Raw genomic sequence first — 21,767 nt, 5'->3', positions numbered from 1 at the left:
TTAAAAAAATCAGAAAAGTGATTTCCTAATTTCACAGACTGTTGTCTGTCTGATAAATAGCACCTGAAACAATCACAAGCATGATTATCAAACCCAGTATTCTGTAGCCTCTGCAGCAGCAGGCAATGGTCAACAGTATCAACAGTATAAATCAACAGAAAGTGCTACACAGTGTTGCTTTTTATCCAGAGCTGACGTAATGTCATTCACAACTTTAGTGACAGCAGTTATGGTACTGTGCCCTGGTCTAAAACCAGACTGGCAAGGGCTCAGGGTATTAGCTCTTGATAAAAAGCTTTTTAATTGATTATTTATTAGTGATTTAAGGATCTTGGCTAAACAAGGCAGTTTGAAATTGGTCTGTAGTTATTAATATTTTTCTTGTCCCCGCCTTTATAAAGGGGTATGACGTGCCATTTTCCAGACCTTAGGAACACTACCAGATGTGACTGAGGAGTTAAAAATGCTTGTGATTGGACCTGAGATGAGTGGAGCAGACAGCTTGAGAAAGAAAGGATCCAGATGATCTCCTCCAGTGGATTTTTTGGGGTCAATAGCAAGCAGAGCATCTCTGACCATGCTTAAGGAGACCGGGTGTGTGCTAAACAGTGGAGAGGATGGGGAACACAGTAGGCTGCTGTCAGAGTGAGTTTTTGGATTATTCTAGAAAAGGTAACCCGTGGCAACAAAGTGTTCATTCTAATCTGTTCGTGGTCAGAGATTACGTGATCGTTGACCAGAATCTGAGTGGGGATGGAGGAATTGTTATTTTTATTTGAATTAATCACTTTCCAGAATTTTACAGGATCAGGATAAGAGTTAGAAACTAGGTTAACAAAATAATCTGATTTGGCTTCCCTCACCATTGTTGTACATCTGTTTCTCAGTTTTCTAAATGACAACCAATGTGAATGATCCCCAGACTGTCTGGCTAAGACCCAAGCAAGACCCAAATAATCTAATTCCAATTTTTTCCCCCAAATATTGCAATTGCAATTTAATATTTGATTATTCTTGGGTTAATCTTATTTATTTTTCAACAAAGTCAAGCTATAAATATTTCCATAAATAAGACCATGTGTATTGAAAACAAGTATTATTAGAAGAGACTTTGGTATGAACCTAATTCCAACAACCTAATAGCAGACCCCAGGTTGGGATCATAGTACTGCAGAAAGAACTGGACAAAGCCCGTGTGACGTCGGTCGTCTGCTTACAATAGGCAGACTCAAACGGCTCTTGAAGCCAATCCGCGGCGGCCTCCATATTGAAATCACGGTCTCAACTGAACTCTGGATCAATCTAACGGCCCGCCCACTAAACTCGACTTCCTGTCAGCTAGCTAGCTAGCATTCTGGTTGACAGAAACGCAGCTCCTGCTTGTTGAGCTATCTGTCAATCAAATGAGATGCACCAATCAGTGCGCAGTGAGGTTTATCCTAAATATAATCGAAAAGATTGTGGTACAAAAAAATTTACCCCCCCCCAACAGTGAGAGCACATGAAGACACTAGCTTAGGAGAAACATATGGTTTGTTAACCAGGCTGTAAACCAGTTTATTTCTAGTGCAAAAACTGCTTTTTAACAGGTCCAGACAGACTTTCAGTGTTCTTGCAGCCAGCCTCAAGTGGACACTCATTTTTTGCACTTCCACTTTGGCTTCATTTTTCAGAACCAGAGGTTGCCGCTTGGTTGGGAACCAAGGGTCTAGTTTGAACATCCAGTAAGTTCTTCCCTGTGATGAAGTTTACGCTCTACTAACATTTCAGGTGTTGCCCCAGCTGAGATAGTCTCAACGTAGGCTTAAGCTGTAACTTAAATCTTACACCTACCTCCTACCAGGTGTTAAAACCTCCATAGGCCGTTTTTACACCTGAGGGTCCAGGACTCGGTTGGGTTCAGGGCTTGAACTGCGACATTGTTAGACTCAGTGTTGTGCCTGAATGAGTTCATGAACTCATTCATATTTTGGGCAACAGCGGTTACACTTATCTATAGTTTGTTCCTCATTCACATTGCACCTGCTCCGTCTGGATAACATAAAGCAGTTTTACATTTGTGGTGCTGATGTCCCAAACAAAGAGAAGAGAAGAAAAAAGGAGATGTAGAAGAAGACGAAACCAGAAATCCATCTTCTTCTGCCAGTCCAGCACATCCAATGAATGAAATGAATGAACCGGTGCAGAAGAAAAAGGCGAGCCAACATGTGAGTGAGAGACCACGACGTGTTGCCATGGCTACACAGATGAAAAGCGAGGTACTGACATGTATTTGAGTGTATTAAATCACATGCATAAATCTGTTAATCGTTAGGTTTTTTTCCAGCCGTTAGCTTGTTTAGAGACTAACACATGAGAGGCAGTGCTGGAACAAACACTGGGTTAGAAAATGCTTTTCACTGATTGGTTAGATTGAAAAAAGTCATATCTATATATTTTGGTTAGTTTGGATGTTATTCCACTAGTTAGCATCAACCTCGTCTCCATGGTGCAGCCAATCAGTGACACAACCTCAGTTTAACCTTCTCTTGTTTCAGTGTAGGGCTGAGGACCTCTGTGCCAAAACTTCAGACAGAACCCTCACACTGAAAAATCTGCAAGAGGATTTTAGCAGGTATACTCCTCCTTTCATGCAAAAATCCCTAATATTTCAAGTATTTGTGCGTCACTCCTCACATATTTCTGATCCAGAGGAACATGCCTCTGCTGTTTATTTTCTCAGCATCAGAGTTTGTCCAGCTCTCTTCCAAAAAAGCCTCTCACATTCCAGAGGAGATCCAGACTCAGACTCTTGTTGCTGAATTTGTCCGGAGATTATGAATGTGGGTTTCATGTCCAACCACAACTCCATGTTTGTTTGCCAGAATAATATTTAGAAAGCATGACCTTCCGGCTAAAAAAAACAAGGCTCAATTCTAATTCTATAACATCATTATCACATTTATAAACTCATTATCAGGGCAGGACTGGAGAGCTGCCACGCCGCGACCTCCGAGGGCCGTCTGACTGTGGATTTTCAAACAAAGGAGGCCAAGCATGTGAACCACCAGCTGGGTCTGAGAGTGTGAGGTAGAAAGAGCACGGGGAAGGAGAAGAGAGAGAGAAATAGATGAGGAAGCATTCCCCAGAGGAGGAAAAATATTTCAGATCAGCGACTCAACCACTGATCTTTGTACGAGGACGTGCTGTTGTCTGGAGATGCTTTATTAACCCCAGACGAGCACAAATCACAGCTCTGACAGCTCGGCTTGTGAGCATGACATCGGTGGATACTAATGATGAAAGGAACAAATCGCACTTTTAACAACAGCTACATTTTTCTGTGGAAACCACACCGCTCATCTGTCCAAAGGGTTTTTCACAGTGAGATTCTCTGTTTTATAAAGCTACACTGAACACAGATATGGACCCTGATGGGAGAACTGTATGTGCACAACAACTGATGAGACCTGCTTTTATTTTTTTACCTGCTATAATTCTAAGATGATCAATTTAAAAGATTTCATCCATGGATGCTGTTAGGTCATTTTTGGGTGGGCTGAAGCCACCCTGAATGTTCCTAAGCCCCCCTAACCATAGTTACAGTAAAAACAGTGGCATTAAAAAAAGAATGCACATGCCTGGATAACTTAATATGAAGTTAAACTTGTGCAAACGTTGGTGTTTCATCAGATCTTTAATGTTCTACTGATAATAAAAACAAATGAGCAGAAACATAAAACCAAAGCTGAAGGAGGCGGGGCTGAACCACGTGTCTGGGACAGCTGCATGTGTGAGGCAGGGCCGGTGTAGGTACCAGATCTGTCCAGGGGCTGTGCCTGCTGATGACGTCACACATTTTTATTGGCTGGAAACTCACACTGTCTGATAGCGAACCCGTTAGCATTCTACGACGCTAACGTTGAAAGCTAACTTATGTGTCGTAACGTAATTTATACCTAGACGTTCTCTTTACCTCCGAATTACCTGCTTTAAACCCTCTGTGTGTTTGACGATGATGCTGAGCGTGTGAGAATTTAATTTTGAATTAAATGTTTTAAACATTTACTGTGTCTGAAATGGTCATGACTTACTGTTTGCTTTTGCTGTTTATCAGAGGGATGATCTGTGATCGATGTCTTTGCTCACGTTAAGTAAAAAACAAGAATATTTATCTTAAAATGAATGTTTACAATATTAATCTGCACTGTGGTTTGTCCACATTGAGTTGCCGTAGTCAACAAAGCTCGTCTTTTTGTTAAACAGCAAAAGCAAACATTCAAATTTAAGTTTCCCACACCTTCAGCATCACCGCCAAACACACAGAGGATTTAAAGCAGGTAATTCGGAGGTAAAGAGAATGTTTAGGTATAAATTACGACACTTAAGTTAGCTTTCAACGTTAGCGTTGTAGAATGCTAACGGGTTCGCTAGGTTCGCTATCAGACAGCGTGAGCTTCCAGCCAATAAAAATGTGCGACGCCATCACAGCCAATCACAATGTGTGACGTCATCAGCGGGCGCAGCCCCCGGACAGATCTGGCAGCCCGGACACATCTAGTACCTATGCCGGTTTTAGTCATTCTGAGGGCTAGTGCAAAGACCAGTATGAGGCCCCCTTTAGCTAAAAACATCAATACTGATTAAAAAAAAAAAGAAAAAATCTCTTTTAAGTTAACAGAGCCACAGAAGGACAGTAAATGTCCAAAAAGCCAGCCATAAGTCCTTAGGCTCGGTGGAACTTACATAAATAAAAAAATAAATGCTCATTATATGCCCTTTCTCATGACACTATCATTTTTATGTGGTCTATTGCATCTCATTAATCCACAATAATCCACTTTTTAATTTAATTTCAACTCTGGATTAGCTGATCTATGGATCTGCCTCACATTCCCAGTTTTGGATTGTGGCTCTCGCTCAAGTATTTCTGAGACTATCCACCTTATTCCAAGTTCCCATGATTCTTTGCGTGAAATATGGGCACAACTTCCGGTCCCTTCTATCTAAATGGGACTTTGCATTGAGTACTAGATGTGAAACGCGATTTTTTGGGGAATTTGGACATTAAAATATGTAACTTTCGACTGCTTCACCTCAATCGGGACAATATTATTATTTCTCCGCCCTCTACTAGAGTACAAAGTGACGACATTACCTCAGATAACCTGGACAAGCATATTTAGCTAACTTTATTAGCTTCATATCAGTACAGAAAGAGACGATCACGTTTTGTTAAATGAGTTCTGACACCACCTTCAGGTAACATTTCTAGTTTTAGGAGTTGCTGAAATCCTTATTCCACCAACTAATCCCTCTTAAATGTGGCAATTATATTAAAAAAAATTACCCATGACTGAAGTTGTCAGCTCTTCAGTTTGGTAAATGTCAAGTTTTGAATTAATGATGAATTAATATTGAAAGAATTACATCCCAAATGCATTTAAACAGTGAACGGCATTTTTAAACACTGTTGTTAAAGACATATATTTAACTTTGTCACGTAATTAGTACCACAGCCGAAGCAACAGGTACTGAGCATTACAGAAAATATTATTTAAACATTCAGCTCATTCAACTTTACTGAGTTAACAAAAATGAAGCAGTATTTATTGCAGCAAATATTTATTTTGGAACAAACACTGTTGACGCTAAATCACTTTAATAATCCATTGGAAGAATCGTGTTTTGCTATTATTGCTACTGTACGGGAAGTTCCAACCACATTTATAGCAGGAGACGCCCAGGAATAATGTAGTATCCACCTTCTTTACTTACTAACAGCTTACAAAACAAACAATGTGAACATGTGAGTTCAAAACTATATCAATATTTACAAATTCGCAGTGAACTTCTATCAAACTGTCGTTGGTAGTTAGCATCTATCGCTAGCTGCTGTATTAAAATACATGTATTTATGTACTTCCGTCTTAGCACCTGAAGTTTGGCCCATATTCAGATTTACAGTAGCGGCTCCAGGAATAAGGTGGATATGGCTCCTGGGTAGAACAAGGTTGAGTATTGACTGTCTTTAGACAGAGAAATATCAGAATCAAAAAAAGAGTTTGATTTAAAAATCCAAAGAGGAGTAATTTTTTAGACCTGACCCACAGGGGGCGTAGCGGGGGATTTAGAATATTACACAGGCCCCCCTTTAATCGGCTAGCCAAGCCACAAATGTTTTGTCATTTTCACAAATATTCATGCATTTTTATGTATTTTTGACCCATAATCACTCCATTTATGAACAATATTTTTACTATGGTTAAATTACATTTACTTGCATTATTTCCAATGCTGGACTATACCATTTGGACATTTTTAAGGGAGGAGCACTCCTTTTTTCTACCAACATTCTAGTCTCCTGAGTCTGATGGCATGTGAGAACATGGTGAAGCATGCAGACCAGCAAGAGTCTGCTGGGCCTGCAGCCTTGTCCTGGAGCTCCTGTGCATTTCCATCTGGGACAGACCTTTCCTGCTGGTTTGGCTCAGTCTCCTGCCACTCAGTGTTTTTCTCTTTCTCAGCTCTGAGCTCTGGGATCTTTTTCTTTCTCCTCCTTGGCGGGTTTGTAAACCAGTTAAGTGCATACCGCCACCTGCTGTTTCAGAGTGAGTACAGACGCAAGTGGGCCCAGGCACGGATCGATGTTGCGCACGTGAAAGCATGCCTGAGCCAAGATTGATAAGACCATCCTCCAGGATTTTCCTATATTTTGCCGCTTTCATTTTACCCTCAACCTTTACAAGCCTCCCAGGACCAGCTGCTGAGAAACACCCCCACAGCATGATGCTGCCACCACCTTGCTCCACAGTGTGGATGGAGGCTCCCACATGCCTTTAGGTGAACTCTAGTCCAGATTGAATCTGAGTTTTCTCCAACAGTGTCTATCTCGTTGCCACTCTCCCATAAAGCTCTGACTGGTGAAGAACCCGGCCAGCAGTTGTTGTCTGCAGAGTCTCTCCCATCTCAGCTGCTGAAGCTTGGAACTCCTTCACACAAAGCGTGCTTTCTCCTGTCTGTTGAGTTTATTTGACATAAATTAGAATTTTCCTCTCTCACTGATATTTGACACATTAAGGAGAAGTAATAGGCCCATCCCATGAGGCCTCACCGTTAAACAGCCTTTCCTGTCTGATGTTCCCACTATAAATCAGAAAAAGTTCAGATTTCTTCAAAGGAAGTCAATGAAAATTATTAGTTTGGAAGCAAAATGGTCAAAACCACCAGCCCAAGAGAGCAATACAGGACATTTGAACGTCTGAGCGTGTCTTCCCCTCCTCTTAATCGCTTCCTTTCCCTTGTGTAGAATCACTCGGTCCCCTCCCACAGAGGGTCTTTCCACATTTGTGTCCAAGACAAACATATAAAGAACATGAGCTTTGGAGGAGGGGGACCCCATGCCAAGCAGGCGGAGAAAAGTTCACAATGAGCGCTGCATGAAGCTCTCTGTGGCTGCCAAGGGTCTGGACCTGGAAGACGCTCTGTGTGCCTGGAGCAGCTGGTGGTGGAGATCCAGAGTGATCCGACGGCGGGGGGCGGAGATTATAGAAAACAGCAGCTGGGAGGAAAACTTGATGATTATGAATATAGAGGTATAGGTGAGTTTTTTAAAGCTGTTAAAGGTTTATAAGTACAGCAGATATCAAACATATCCTAACTGTTTAACAAATACTTTCTTAAATGAGAGTGAAATCAAATTCCCTCTGTGTTTGTTGCTCTCAGCTCTGCGTTCACACTGACACTTCTGCACCTCTTAAGCTTGTTTATGTTTCCGTCTGAGACTCAAACACAGTTCATAGAAGCTCCCACTAAGGCCCAGTCCACATGTAGGAGGGTGATTGTGAAACCTGAGGTTTTTCTGCGCATTTTTGGCTCTTGGACACAAAAATGGCGTCTAAGATCACTGAAAAAGCACCTTTTAAAACTCATTTCACTGTGAAGAGTTTCAGAAACTCTGTCTACAGCTTTTATGACTTTTGCTAATAGGTTTTTGCAGATGATTCCAGGTAACAGTGAAGAACTCCAGATAGGACAGAGGAAGGGATTTTTGCATAGAGAAGTGCTTTACCAGAGGTTTGTGCTGTTTTTGGCTCTGCAGAGCTAATTGGAGTTACTTTTGGGTCCAGAAAGTGCTGACATATTCAGACAGAGTTTGAAAAGCTCACAGAGAAACTGCTGCAGAGTTGGAGGAAGCTTTTCTCTAAATCAGTGATACTCAACATGTGGCTCTTTTATGTCTTAATTTGAAATATTATTCCCCAGAAAACCTTAAAAATGGAAACTTTTACCTCAGAAATGACCCATTAATCATCACATTAATCAGTTTTCCCCACAATTATACAGTTATTGTCAACCATTATTTTTCTCTATTTCCATTGCCATTATTTGCAATTTTTTGTCCCTTTTTTTTTTTTTTTTTACATTTTTTGCTACTTTTAATCCATTTCTGCTGCTATTAGCCCATTTTTACCACTTCTTGTAGCAACTTTTCAACCATTATTACCAATTTTATCAATTTTTTTTCCCATTTTCCTTCAGTTTTAGCCTCTTTTATCCTGCTTCTTTGCAATTTTTTGCCCATATAAGCTACCTTTAGCCATTAAATGCTATTTTTTTCTCAATGTTTCCACCTTTTTACAGCTTTTTGCCCGTTTTAAACATGCTTCACTCATTTTTGCAGCTTTTTGACCAACTGTGACTCAATTTTTTGTGACTTTGCACCCATTTTTGCTCCGTTTTAATTCAGTTTTCTTCATCGTATGCCTATTTTGCCCCTTTTCCCCTCATTTTTTGCCACTTTTTTGCTGCTATTTGACCATTTTCGCCACCTTCCACTATTTAGATTGTGGCATTATTTCAACAGTTTGGCTCTTTGGTTGAGTAACACTGCTCTAAACTCTGAAGCAGCGGAGTCAGACAGCGCTTGGTCGTTTCAACCGAGCAGTCCAGTTTTGTTCAGTCCGGTTTGGCATGGGAAACCCTAATCTCTCCTGTGTTTCTACGGCTGATGTCCATCCAACCTCACTTAGTGCTCGATCCAGATCAGTATTAAGAGCCGGTCTTGTGGCCCCCTCATAACTCTTCGTTTGGTACCAGTTTGGCTTTTAAAAATGTTTTAAATAGGACAAAAATGGAAGAAAGGAAACTGCCTTTCAACCGGGAGCCAGTCTCCTGACTGCTGGCTCATTCATGTACAACACACCATTACTCAGTCGCTCCTTAACACTACATAGGGTTTGCATTCATAACAGTTTTATGAGAAAACAAAGGAGAAAAGCTGTTAAAGAGTCACAGCTAGCCTGTTAGCTCAGTCCAAAACTCTTGTTTCCGTTCATCTGGCTAGACATGTAGTTGGACGTCTTCAGGACTAAGAAAAAAAAAAAACCCTGCTTTTTTTTTGTAAAGTGTGGGGATCACAGCCATATTTGTGGAATATCTTTGCAGGTCCTCCTGGAGCAGGGGGGCCAAATCCAGCCTGTGGTACAGCTTTACCTGACCCTCAAGATCACATGATATTTCTATTATAACTGGCCCACCAGTATGAAGTCTGCAGGCTTCCTCCAGCATAAAAGTACCTTAACTTTGATGATTTAAAATATTCTTGTTACTCATAGATATTTGAAAAGTAAAGAATAAAACATTGGATAAAAAGTCAGAAATGTGGGAAAAGGAACTAATTTGTGTTTTCATTTCATATTTCAATTTTGCATCTCAGAATTACAACTTCAAATCCTAATTCACATTTTTATTTAATATTTTGTCCTTTTCAATTCATACGTTTGGCTTTTATTTTTGATGTTTTATCTTTTAGATTCACGAGTTTGAATTCTAATCATATTTTGACCTTTAAAACTCATGATTTTGATTTTTTTCCTTACGTTTAGACCTTTCAACTCCTAACTTCTACTTTTGATCCCACATTTTGACGTTCTAGAACCCCAACGAAAAATTTAAAATCATGTTTTGACCTTTTTAATAAATGATTTCTTATTATTTCATATTTCTAAACTAAAGATCTTGAACTTGAACTCACATTTTGACCTTTAAAACTCTTAATTTCAACTTTCTATCGCATATGTTTGCCTTTTAAAAACATTATTTTGATTTAATTTTGTGTTTCAACCTTTTGAAATGACAAGTTTGACTTTTTGTTTCAGATATTGAGCCTCTAAACCACTGATCATCAACTGGCGACATGTGGGCCACATCAGCCCCCCAAAGCTTCCTGTCCGGCCCCCGAAAGATTGTTAAATTCAGAAAAGGAGGAAAAGAAGATTTTAAGAGTATCTTTAGGCTTTAAATGTCTGCAGCTGTTAAATCCATTCCACAAAAAATTACATTGAAATATTTTTTGAACGACTTAACATTTGATCTGTTTTTTTTCAGGGATTTACTGTCATCATTAGTAAGTATTTTAAAAAGCATTAAGGTTGGCAGAAGTGCTGCAAAAATGACCAGATAAAGTGGTGAAAAGAGGTTAAATGTGGCAAAAAAAGGTAAAAGAGGAAAAAAGGCACAAAAGGTATCAAAAATTGGCTACAAATGACAAAAAAGTAGAGCAAGAAAGTAATGAAATGGCGTTAAAAGTGGAAAAATTGATAAGAGTGGCACAAAGTGAATAAAACATGCAGGAAAAGTGGTTTAAAGGGAGTTAAAATCTTTCAAAAATTGTGAGGCAACAATGGGCAAAAAGTATCAACAATGGGTTAAAAGTGGGAAAAATAGAAAAGTGGCAAAAATTGATGAGTGTCACAAAGGGGATAAAACATGCATGATTGTTTTAAATTGGACTAAAAACCTTTCAAAATTGGGTTAAAGAGGCAAAAAGTATCAACAATGGGTTAAAAGTGGGAAAAACTGGTTTTAAAGTTGCAAAAATTGTTGGAAAAATTGAATGAAAAGGGGTTAAAAAGTGGCAAAAATAGAAGAAGAGTGGCAAAAATCTGAGTGTCACAAAGGGGATAAAACATGCATGAAAAGTGATTTAAATGGGGTTAAAATCTTTCAAAAATTTTGTTAAAGAGGCAAAAGGGGGCAAAAAGTATCAAAAAGGGTTAAAAGTGTCAAAAGGTGCTAACTGACAACTGGGGAGGGCCCATTCTCTGTGGTTTTCAGGGGTCTGGCCTATTCTGTTGTCAGGCCTGTCTCCTTGTGGCCTGCAGTGTTATAGATAACAGGGATAGATCTCACTGGTGATGGCTAAAATAATATAAAACATTTCTTTAATTTTTGTGTATTTGAAAGTCCGGCCCCCAGAGTTTCTGTTGAGACCAAATCCGGCCCTTGTGCAGATGTACTTGATGACTCCTGCTCTAAACGTATCATTGAGAAGTATGTCCTATTAAAATACACCGCTGTGTTGCAAAGAAGAGCTGTGATTGGCTGTGGTTGCTGGGAGACATCAGCTGATCACAGCTATGCATCTTGCACGAGCTAATGCGAAGCTTCATTTTGGCTAAAGCTTGTCATAACAATCAGGGTCACGCAACTTCAAACAACCAGCATAAAACTTAAGTGTCTCCACTGGGGGATCCTGGACCCCAGATTGGGAACAAATGACTCAGATTGGAGGTTCTCAACTGGGGGGTCAGGACCCAAAAGTAGAGCCAAAACACAATACAAATTTCTGGTCCTGTAGTTAAAAAGCATTGATGTAGATTAGAATGTTGCAGCTTAAATGTGCATGATTGAATGTATATGTAAATTAACCTACTGTATATTTCATGATATTATTATTTGACTTATTTACTTTATGCTCATGCACACTGAGATGGATGAGTGTTTGCAGACATCACTGTATCTTTTCTTGCTCTTTTCTAAAGAGTTATTTCAAGGACGTTATTGCTGTCTGAGAATGAGCTGCAGCACCTGCAGAAAACTGTCTGATCTGGGAAAGCTGTGGCAGATTGTCTTAGTTATATTCTAAATCCAGGGCCTATCTTTTTGCATTTTATACCATAAAATAAGACGTTTGTCTGGACTTTGTTAGTGTCTTTCTGCAGTATAAGAATGAAATCTCCACTCTTGGGCAAACTGTAAAACTGTAGGTTAACTCATTCAGTGGGATGGCCTACTGTAAGCTGGCACATGGCTGTATTTACTAATTTCTACTCATGGCTCGTGTTCAGAAACACAACAGCTTGTGGGCTGCTAAAGCTCTGCCGCTCAGGCTCATCAGCTCAAGCGAGCACTGATTTGGAAGCAGACTTTCAAGCAAGAGCCAGAGCCGACAAAGAGAGAGAGTGAGACGGAGAGGGAGCGAGAGAGAGAGCATATGAAGATGCATAGCTGCACAGCATGCTAAGACAAACCAGCAGCTCTGGGGCTGGCACTGCAGCAGGAGCAGAGGATTACAAAGAACAGCCAAGTAAATCACAGCAGCTGAGGAGAAGTGTAAGCCTGCGGATAAAACCCTGCAGACAGGAGAGCTCAAACACAGCCTCCTTTCTGCTCAGCCATGGAAAACTGCAGCCCACCCATCTCCTCCACAAAGAATGCCATTTATTTAGGGTGACTGTGCGCAGGGTGGGCAGTGGAAACCAGAAATTTAAAATGTGTATCTCTGAACCTCCTTTTTGAGGGGATCACTGCAGACGTTCTGTTCTTTCAGGGGAGACTCACTCTTTCACACTTTGAGCACTCCTGGTCTAACCCAGTAACAGCAGCCAGGGAGGGCGGAGCTTAACGTAGAGCCAATTATCCCCGTATCTCTCACACTCACCTGAGCATGTGTGCTGCGCTGAAGACCACATCAAACTCCCCGCTGTCGAGGCGTGCCGCCTTCTCCGCCATCTCTGCAGCTTCCAGCAGCCGCGACTCTTCCAATAAAAACTGACCTGTGAGGGCGGAGAGAGAACAGCAGCGGAGTTAAAACGCTGAGGGATCCACAGTCTAAGAGTGTTACTTTTGGCCCAGACCGGGGACAGCCTCGTCTGGCCCTGAAATAATCTGCTGAAACACGAGATACGAGTGCAGCATACCATCATCTTTGGCTGCCTCTCAGGCTCATTTGTTCAGATTAGCCAACTTTGATTTATCTGTCTCTTTAAAAATGAAAATCCTCGTCTCACTAGAGCTTCGAGTCTTATTTCGGGCGCGGCCGTGCTGGCGGTTAACCTCAGCGGACCTGCTGAAGACGACGGAGGAGGCCATGAACTAAGGGTGGACCCCTCAGTGAGGGCCAGGTTTGGGGAGGAATTAAGTCCCTGTTGACTTTGGTTAGACCCGCTGCTGCTCCAGGATGTACACCTCTATATGAAGAGAAGACTATTTTCCTTAATAACTGTGGATGAAACTGAAACTGTGAGTACAAGCCTGAGGGGAGAGACGTGTGTAAAATGAGACCTCAACCATGAATAAAAATAGCCCCTGGATACAAACACCACGGCAGAATGAAGGGTTGATGTCATGTAGAAAAGCAAATCAATGAGTTATTATTAAAGAAAGACGACGGTCCCTGAATTAATAACTCCTCCGTCCTTCTATGTTTCAGTATATCATCAACATTTCACTAAGGTGGTCCCTCTACACTGACTTGGATATTATTATTCTTTTCATGAGTGTGAATTTAACTGGAAAATGTAAGTCTGAACACTGTGGGAAACCCAAACTCCAGAGCTTCAGAGCTAACTCACTATAAGAAAACATAAAAAAATCTTCCATTAAAATCTTATTGTGGATGTCCAGTCATATAATCTCAACATGTTTAGGACTGAGCTGAACTTTTAGGCATGTTTGGGCCAAAACTTGAGGCTGATGTTAGGCGTAAATGTGGCGGGTAAGTGAGGATCTACAAAACACTGGTAATGCTCTGGATGTCCTTGCATACTACCAGGGGCGTGGGGGAAATAATTCCATAAAACACCAAGTCCACAGCTTTAGGGCGGAGTAAGGGGCGACTGAGTGCTGCTTAGGGCAGTGCTTCTCAATGTTGAGGTCAGGACCCCCATGGGGGTCGCGAGACACTGAGAGGGGGGTCGCAAGATGCCCTAAAAGAACTAAGAATACTTTTTCAAATTAAAGTGTTGTCACTTTACATCAATTTTGCTAAATTTTAACCTGTTATTATCACTTTTTCCCACCAATTTTAACACATTTTTGCCACTTAAAACCCATTTTTGCCCATTTCAAACCCTTTCCAACACTTTTTCTGCTGGCTTTTACCACTTCTAAACCAAGTATTGCCACTTTACACCTATTGTTGCCTCTGTTGACCCGTTATTGTCTCTTTTAACCACTTTTTACCAACTTTAACGCCCATTTCAACTACATTTCACTATTTGATATGCTCACTTTTGTCAGATTAACCCACTTCTCCCATTTTCTGTTTCAGTTAACCCTTTTTGCCAATTTCTATTAATTTTCATCCCATTTCACCAAATTTTCCTCCAATTTTTGCCAATTTAAAGTCATTCCAGCCACTTTGTAATTCCTCTTACCACTAACTAGGCCCGTTTTTGTGACTTTAACTAATTTTTGCCACTTTTTGCTGATTTTTTTTTGCCAATTTTATCAAATTTTTGCCACTTCTAACCAATTTCTGCTACTTTTTAAATACAATTTCATCACCTTTTTTTTAACGTTTTTGCCAATATTTACCTATTCTAGCCATTTTTTAACCCATTTTATTTCAGTTTTTAATAACAGGGAATTTAACCCATTTTTAAGAAGGCTATCTATCACACAAATGAACAAAAAATATACTTGCTTCTTTGGTAATATGTCACTTACATTTATCCCTACAGTGCATCCTGATCTCAGCCTCTGCAGTGACACTCTTTTCTTTTAATAATCAGTACTGTTTATCTACAGAAACAGTGTATGCCAAATAAAATGCAGGAATCCTCCTTTAACCCTGAGTATTGATCTCTTTAAATTCCACATACAGTACCGTTTGTGCAGTGGTAGTGAGCTGACTCATCAGCTCATCTTTTAAAGCTTTTTCAGAGAAAAAAGCTCTCAGACTTCCTGAGTAATGAAGTAATGAAGTGTTCAGCTCAGTCCCACTGTGACGGCGTTTGTATCAGTGAGGTAACTCCTGCAGACGTGAGAGCCTCATGGAAATAACAACAGAGCAGAGATGCTGGAACTGTCACGTTCCATATTTTCATCAACAGAACAATATGAGGAAATCTCTGCTAGAATTCCTCCTGCTGCACGTACAGACCAACGCTGTGGCTCATCAGAGGGAGAGGTGACACAAGGGTCAGAAACGCTGTTGTCCAAACAGCCTCGGATACAGCTTCAGCTAACGTATGTTCAACACCAGTCTGGTTCTGGTCAAAGCTTCTGCATGTTAGAGGAAAACCATACAGCTTTGCTGAATGTTGCATGGATTAATGCTAGAGCTGGAAATACTGGATTTTTTTTGCAAATATCTATGCCTAACGTCCATCTAATGGTTCTGCTTAAAACTCTGTAAACCTAAAGTGTTTCCGTGTAAGGTTAAGGTTGAGGATGAGTTTCAGAAACAGTACTGACATGGCACTGGTACCAATGCATCAATACATACAGGACTTCATTCTGATATCCTGCCACACAATGAAAGGCAAGAAATATGCCATGGAATTTGTGTGATTTATGTCCAAAGTTACACCGGTTTCATTTTCCAGGGTTGCACGGCAGTGCAGGGGTTACTGCTGTTTCTTCACAGCTAGAAGGTCCCTGGTTCCAGAGTTTGCATCTCTCCAGGTAATCCAGCTTCCTCCCACTACCAAAAAACAAGCTCATTAGGTTAATTGAGCACTCTAAATAGGCCGCGGGTGTGAGTGTGAGTGTGCCTGGTTGTCTGTCTCTAAGGCCTTGTCCACACGGAGACGAATTCAGAGACGAATTATACGCAAAAGTTTTTTTGCTGTATCGGCGTTTCATTCACACGGAAACTGTGTTTTGGGTTACCGTAAATGATATTTTTTGAAAACAGGTCCAAGAGTGCATAAATCCGTAAACGACTACTGTTAGGTCTCCGTGTGGACAGAGAAACGATTATGTCACATACAGCGTAGCTCCCTTAAGGCGCCTGCGCGGGTCCGACCAAAACAATAATGGCGGACTACACGGTTGTGTTTGTGCTGCAGAAGCTACTGAGCTTGTCATGGCTTTTACAGAAAAAACTGATGCTCCTTTACCAAAATGGCGAAACGCACACACCATATGTTCTTAAATCCAACGTGGAGAACAACCAGAAGGGCAACTAGAAGACAGTTTGTGTCAGTTTTCTGTGATGTTCTTCTTTTCTTTTGGCACATTTCTGTGGCAGCAACACAGCGCCACAAACAGGCTTGGCATATGCACTACAGCACTTTCAGTCGTTTCCAGTGGTTTCATGCTTACGCGGATGTTTCCTGAAACGATCCCGTCTTTACAGAAAACTTTTTCAAAATGAAACGGCAATATATCCTTTCCGTCTCCATGTGGACAGGGCTTAATGTCAGCCCTGTGACTGGGTGTACCTCGCCTCTTGCCCATTGACAGCTTGGATAGCCTCAGGCTATCCAAGCTGTGGCTTGGCTTAGTTGGTAAAGCAGGCCACACAGAGGCCAGAGTCCACAATGCACTGGTCACTGGTTGGACTCTTGATGCATGTCTTACCTCACTCCTCTCCTCATATTTACTGTCTCTAGTCATTTTTACTGTCAAATACAGACAAAAAAGCCCAAAAAAGGTACCTTATAATCTTTAATGCTATTATCTTACAATATCATAATCATGCTGATAATACTGTGCATCCCTGATTTATTCATGTTGGGTCTTTGCTGATCAAAAAAGAGAATGGTCTAGGTCTGCTCTCCTTGTGTAGTGTCTTTATGCTTTATAGCGGCCCTTTAGCACTGATTAAATATAAAAAACACAGTGCTGCCCCGTGTGTGATCTAAATAAGGAAGGACCTGACTTTGAAATGAGTTTTACTGCTAAATGTTATACATGAAGACTCCAGAGTAAAGCCAGGAAATGTCACATTTATGTTAAAAATAAAGAACCGTTACTCACCATAGTGCATGTAACAATTTCCTTTAGTGGGGTCGAGCTGGATGGCCTTCAGGAAGTACCTCTCTGCTTCTGTTTTCTGCCCCTGAGGGATTAAACAGAGACATTATTGTTCAAACCGCTCCTCCAAACGGCTCATTATAAAACACCACACTGAGCTTTGGGGCCAAAATACCTCTGAGTGAAGCTAATGTCCCCGTTCAGACCACAGGCCCACTTTTACAATAAATCTCAATAAACAGACACGAAACGTGGCTTTTCTGTCGTTCTCCAGCGTCGTCCTGTCAGAGCACACACTGTCAGCCTTGGCACAGCCAGCAGACAGTGCCGAGGCTCGCTCATTACACACTTTATCTGAGCAATAACACTTCCAGAGGAGAACCGCAGAGTGTCGGTGTGTGTGGCCCGACCACGGAGAAACAAGAGGAGGAGCGGTGGAGCCAGAGAGGGACAGGATTACAGAGAGAACTGTGAAAACACTGAGCTTCATCATTTATCTACAGGGATGATTCATGAATAAAATCAGGATTAATCACACTCTTAATCATGCATTTAAACACCCCTGCATTTTAAAGTGGCTGTTTATGGACAGCATGCAGCAGTTTTTACCACGGTGCTGACTTATGAGTCAAATAAAGTCAAAAAGAAGGGTTTTAATGATGTTGAATTTTAGCTTGGTGGTCTAAATGAGTGCTGCACAGCTACCCAAGTGGTCTAAAACCAGGATTAAACTATGAGACAGCTTCACACTGCTTATTCTGTCACATACACTGTTTAAGGGCCTGTTCTTTAGCACTGGCAGCACTCAAACCCTCTGTTTCAGAGCGTTTCTCACTCTTCATCGCCGCTAGGCTCTGAAAGTTAACTTCTTCTTCCAGCTACGTCGTTTTTTTAACAGCTGTGTGCTGCACATTTTCTCTATTCAAGGAAAAAAATCACCAAGAAAACATGACAACAATGTAATCCTGTCCTGACAGGCAGCAGCTGCAGACCTGCAAGCTTTATCCTTGAAAAGACAAGCTGGATTGTGGTAGGAAACGAGGCAGACATTGCTCGGTATAGCAAAATGATGAAGACCTTCATGCTCTGCTGAAAGGACACAAATTCCATGATGTTTGTGCCTTTCATTTGGATTGCCCAGGCATGACGTCAGGGTGGTGGAGTATTTGAGGACGCAACAGAATCTGTGTTGTAATTTAGTCTGGTAGGCATAGATGGCTGGCACCAGTAACCCTCTGAGCCCCCAGCTATTGTTTTTTTGTACCATTTGGTCTCGCCTGAACTTACTGTCTTCAAAAGCTTGTAAAACATCAACTATGTGTTTGACAGTCAAACTCTAAACATCCTTTTATCAAGGACAACTGGGGCTTTAGGAATAAGTGTGCTGCAGTAATACCGCTGGAATTTTACAACAGCTATGGGACTCTAAAGACAAAGGAAAAAAGTAACCAGAGATTAAAAGTCAAGGATTATTCAGTGTGACACACAGTTAACTTTAATGCTAAAGAATGACGACAGTTTTTTTTTTTCACAAACTTGTTCTCCCACATATTAGGGACAAAAAAGTAAAAGAAAAAACAATTTTGTGACAAAAAAAGACTTTAAAATATCCATATATTTACAAAAAGTTGCTGCTTTTTTTTTAATTGGCTGATTGTGAGCCATTAATCAAAGCAGTTTCTGTCTGCAGAGACACAGAGAGACACGTCACGGCCGCCCTGTGTCTTTTTCTCTCTATTATCAGCTGTTCAAGCTCTCTGCTTCATTTTTTTGTTTTGTTTTTTAAAGATTTAATTTTGGGCCTTTTCATGCCTTTATTAGATAGACCAGTGATCCTCAACGTGTGGCTCTGGAGCCACATGTGGCTATCTTGTCATGATTTGTGGCTCTTTAATGTCCTAATTTGAAACATTATTCCCCAGAAAACCTTTAAGAGGAAAATTTAACCTCAGAAATACTCCATTGCAAGTCACATTAATCAGTTTGTTTCCCACACGTACACAGTAGGCTTTAATTGTCAGACTTTATTGTCAAACTGTATTTTTTCTGTATATTTCCATTGCCCTTATTTGCAATTTTTTGTTACTTTAATGAAATTTTTACTGCTTTAAGCCCATTTTGCCACTTCTTTTTGTCACTTTTAGCCCATTTTTTTTACTTTTTTCTTGCTTTTTGCAATTTTTTGCCTCTTTTTTGCCTTTTTTTTTTGCCACTTTCGTCCATTTAAGCTACCTTTCGCAATTAAATGCCACTTATTTTCCATTTTGCCACTCTTTGATGCTGTTTTTGTCCAATTTAGTCCCTTTTAACTCTTTTTTTTTGCCATGTTTTTGCCACTTTGGGACCATTTTTGCCCCCTTTAACTCAATTTTTGGTCACTCTCCCGCCATTTTGGTCATTTTGTCACTTTTCACCCATTTTTGACACTCTTCTCCTGCTTTTTGCTTCTTGCCCACTTAAGCCACCTTTTGCGATTAGATGCCACTTTTGGCCCACTTTCTCACCTTTTTTCTGATTTTTGCCCAGTTTGGTCACTTTTCACTCATTTTTTGCCATGTTTTTGCCATCTTAGGACCATTTTGCCCCCTTTAACTCATATTTTTGGTCACTTCCCATCCATTTTTGCCACTTATCTCCCAGTGTTTGGTGTTATTTGATCATTTTTGCCGCCTTTAACTTATTTATATTGCCACTTTTCACCACTTAGATTGTGGCTCTTTCAAATGTATTTTTCAACAATTTGGTTCTCTGGTTGACCAGGATTGAGGAGCATTGAGATAGAGGAAGGACAGTAGATAGACTCAGAAATGAGGAGTGGGTAGAGACATGTGGTACAGGGCCACAGGCCGGATTCGAACCCGGGCCGCCTGCATGCATGGGTAGCTCCTTAAACCACTTGACCATCTGCATGCTCCCCATCTTCTTTATTTTCTAAAGTGTTTACACATGAAACTGTTCTGCAAACCATGATGTGACGACAGAACAGCCTGTTATTGGTTGTCACAGCCCATGTGACATGTGTTTTGAGAATGCTATATGGTGGCTAATGCTAAACTAGTGGAAGAAACGATTGAAAATGGATTAAAAAGTGGATAAAAGGACATTCAGTATCAGGGTTAATGGTGTGAATTTAATCTTTAAAGACCCCAGAGAGTCACCCAAGTTCCAGGCTTGCTTAAAAAGCTACTCTAAGAGCTTTGAAGGTTTGGATAGCGTCATCAGAAACGGTGAAACAGCAGGCTTCCAGAGGAAAGAAAAACAAGAGGGTACGACTGAAGGTTCAAAAGTGATCTAACTTTAATAACACGTGTCTCATCTTGTTGTATTCAATATTGTTGGTCTGAGGAGTGCATGTACAAAATGACTCACTGATGCCCAATGATTTCTGGTTTATCTGACAGCATTTACACTTTTTAGTAGTTTATGTTTTGTTGTTTTAACGGTGGAAGCAACACAGTTACGGTTAATAATTAGGATAAGAGATGTCTGTCCTTTGTTTGGCTTTTATTTTCCTGCTTTTATTTTGAAAGAAAACAACGGACCTCTGTTAGATCAAACTAAGGCTGAACGATTTTGGAAAATAATCTAATTGCAATTTTTTTCCCCAATATTGCAACTGCGATTTGATATGTGATTATTCCTTAACTTTCTTTTATACCTAAACAAGGGCTGAACAATTCTTGGAAAGTGTCCAATTCTGATGATTTTGACTCGTATTGCACATTGGATATGAATTGTTGCATTAAAGAGGTTTTTTGTCATTCTCATATTTAATAAGAAAACAGTACAAAAATGAAGGTAGGACATTTTTTAAAGACTATTTTTTTAAAATGGCACCTAGATGATTGTATGATATGTCATGCATAACAACTGCGCTGCTGCTGCAAAAAGTTTAAACTGGTATTTGACACAAATCTCAGGTCAAAGAAGTATTGCACCTGTTGCAATTTGATAATTGCAGCAGGCCATATTGCCATTTTATCTTATTTTCGATTAACTGTCCAGCCCTAGATCAAATGTTACAATATTAGCTTAGCCACAAAACAGGAACATGCTATAGATAGAGGATAGATGAAGCGAGCAGGTAAATGTTTCATGATTCAGGTACAGATGACTTTGACCCGTCCATCGAGCTGTTTGTACATTTTTCAAAATAAAATATGACATTAAGGAGCAGTGGTGGACTTCTACATCCCTGTTAGAGGAGGACGACACTACAGGAAGACAAAACAGCCTGAGATTATGAGATTTTAAATGTTTTAATTTTGGACCTTTATGAAATCCTGCAGCTCTGGTATTTGGGTTAGTATAGTCAGGCACAGGTGCACTGCACTAAAAGGCTCTGGATCTATCTGTGAAAGTTCCTGAAGCCTGCAGAGAGATAAATGAATCAGTGATGGCAGGGTGAGCAGAGCATGATGAGGACAAGGATCACCGAGGACCCTCACAGCTCCCTCAGGTCCTTTAGACAGCGACACGTAACCAATCACGGCTCAGACGGGAGCGAGCAGCTGGCCAATAGAAGTGCCAGCTGGGACTGTAACACATCCCTGCACTCACAGATGTCATCTCTTTAACAATTAACAATGTGCAGTCATCTGTGCAGCTGATGTTGTAGCATTAACTATGCAGCCATTAGGGTGTTTATAATGACACACTGTTTTCACATGCTGACATGTTGTTGCACCAAGGTTACAGAGACAAAAAGAAAACACAAGCTGATAATAAAAGGTCAACAACAAAAAAAAAGAAAGTGCATTAGCCAGAACAAACAGCGCTCATGAACTTGGTGTGAACAT

General features: G+C 40.6%; 1 protein-coding gene across 1 annotated transcript in view; it reads right to left on the bottom strand.

The window, feature by feature from the left end:
- Window positions 1–21,767, bottom strand: part of tmtc2b (transmembrane O-mannosyltransferase targeting cadherins 2b) — a 222,848-nt gene that overhangs the window by 23,184 nt on the left and 177,897 nt on the right. The window contains exons 9-10 of the mRNA XM_041796161.1: window positions 16,972–17,053; window positions 12,704–12,818 (exon numbers count right to left, since the gene is read on the bottom strand). Coding sequence (XP_041652095.1) covers window positions 12,704–12,818; window positions 16,972–17,053 — 197 coding nt within the window. The remainder of the gene's footprint in view (window positions 1–12,703; window positions 12,819–16,971; window positions 17,054–21,767) is intronic.

The sequence above is a fragment of the Cheilinus undulatus genome, linkage group 9 (assembly GCF_018320785.1).
Source record: "Cheilinus undulatus linkage group 9, ASM1832078v1, whole genome shotgun sequence".
Taxonomy (NCBI): Eukaryota; Metazoa; Chordata; class Actinopteri; order Labriformes; family Labridae; genus Cheilinus; species Cheilinus undulatus.
This window is presented reverse-complemented; position numbering and strand designations above follow the sequence as displayed.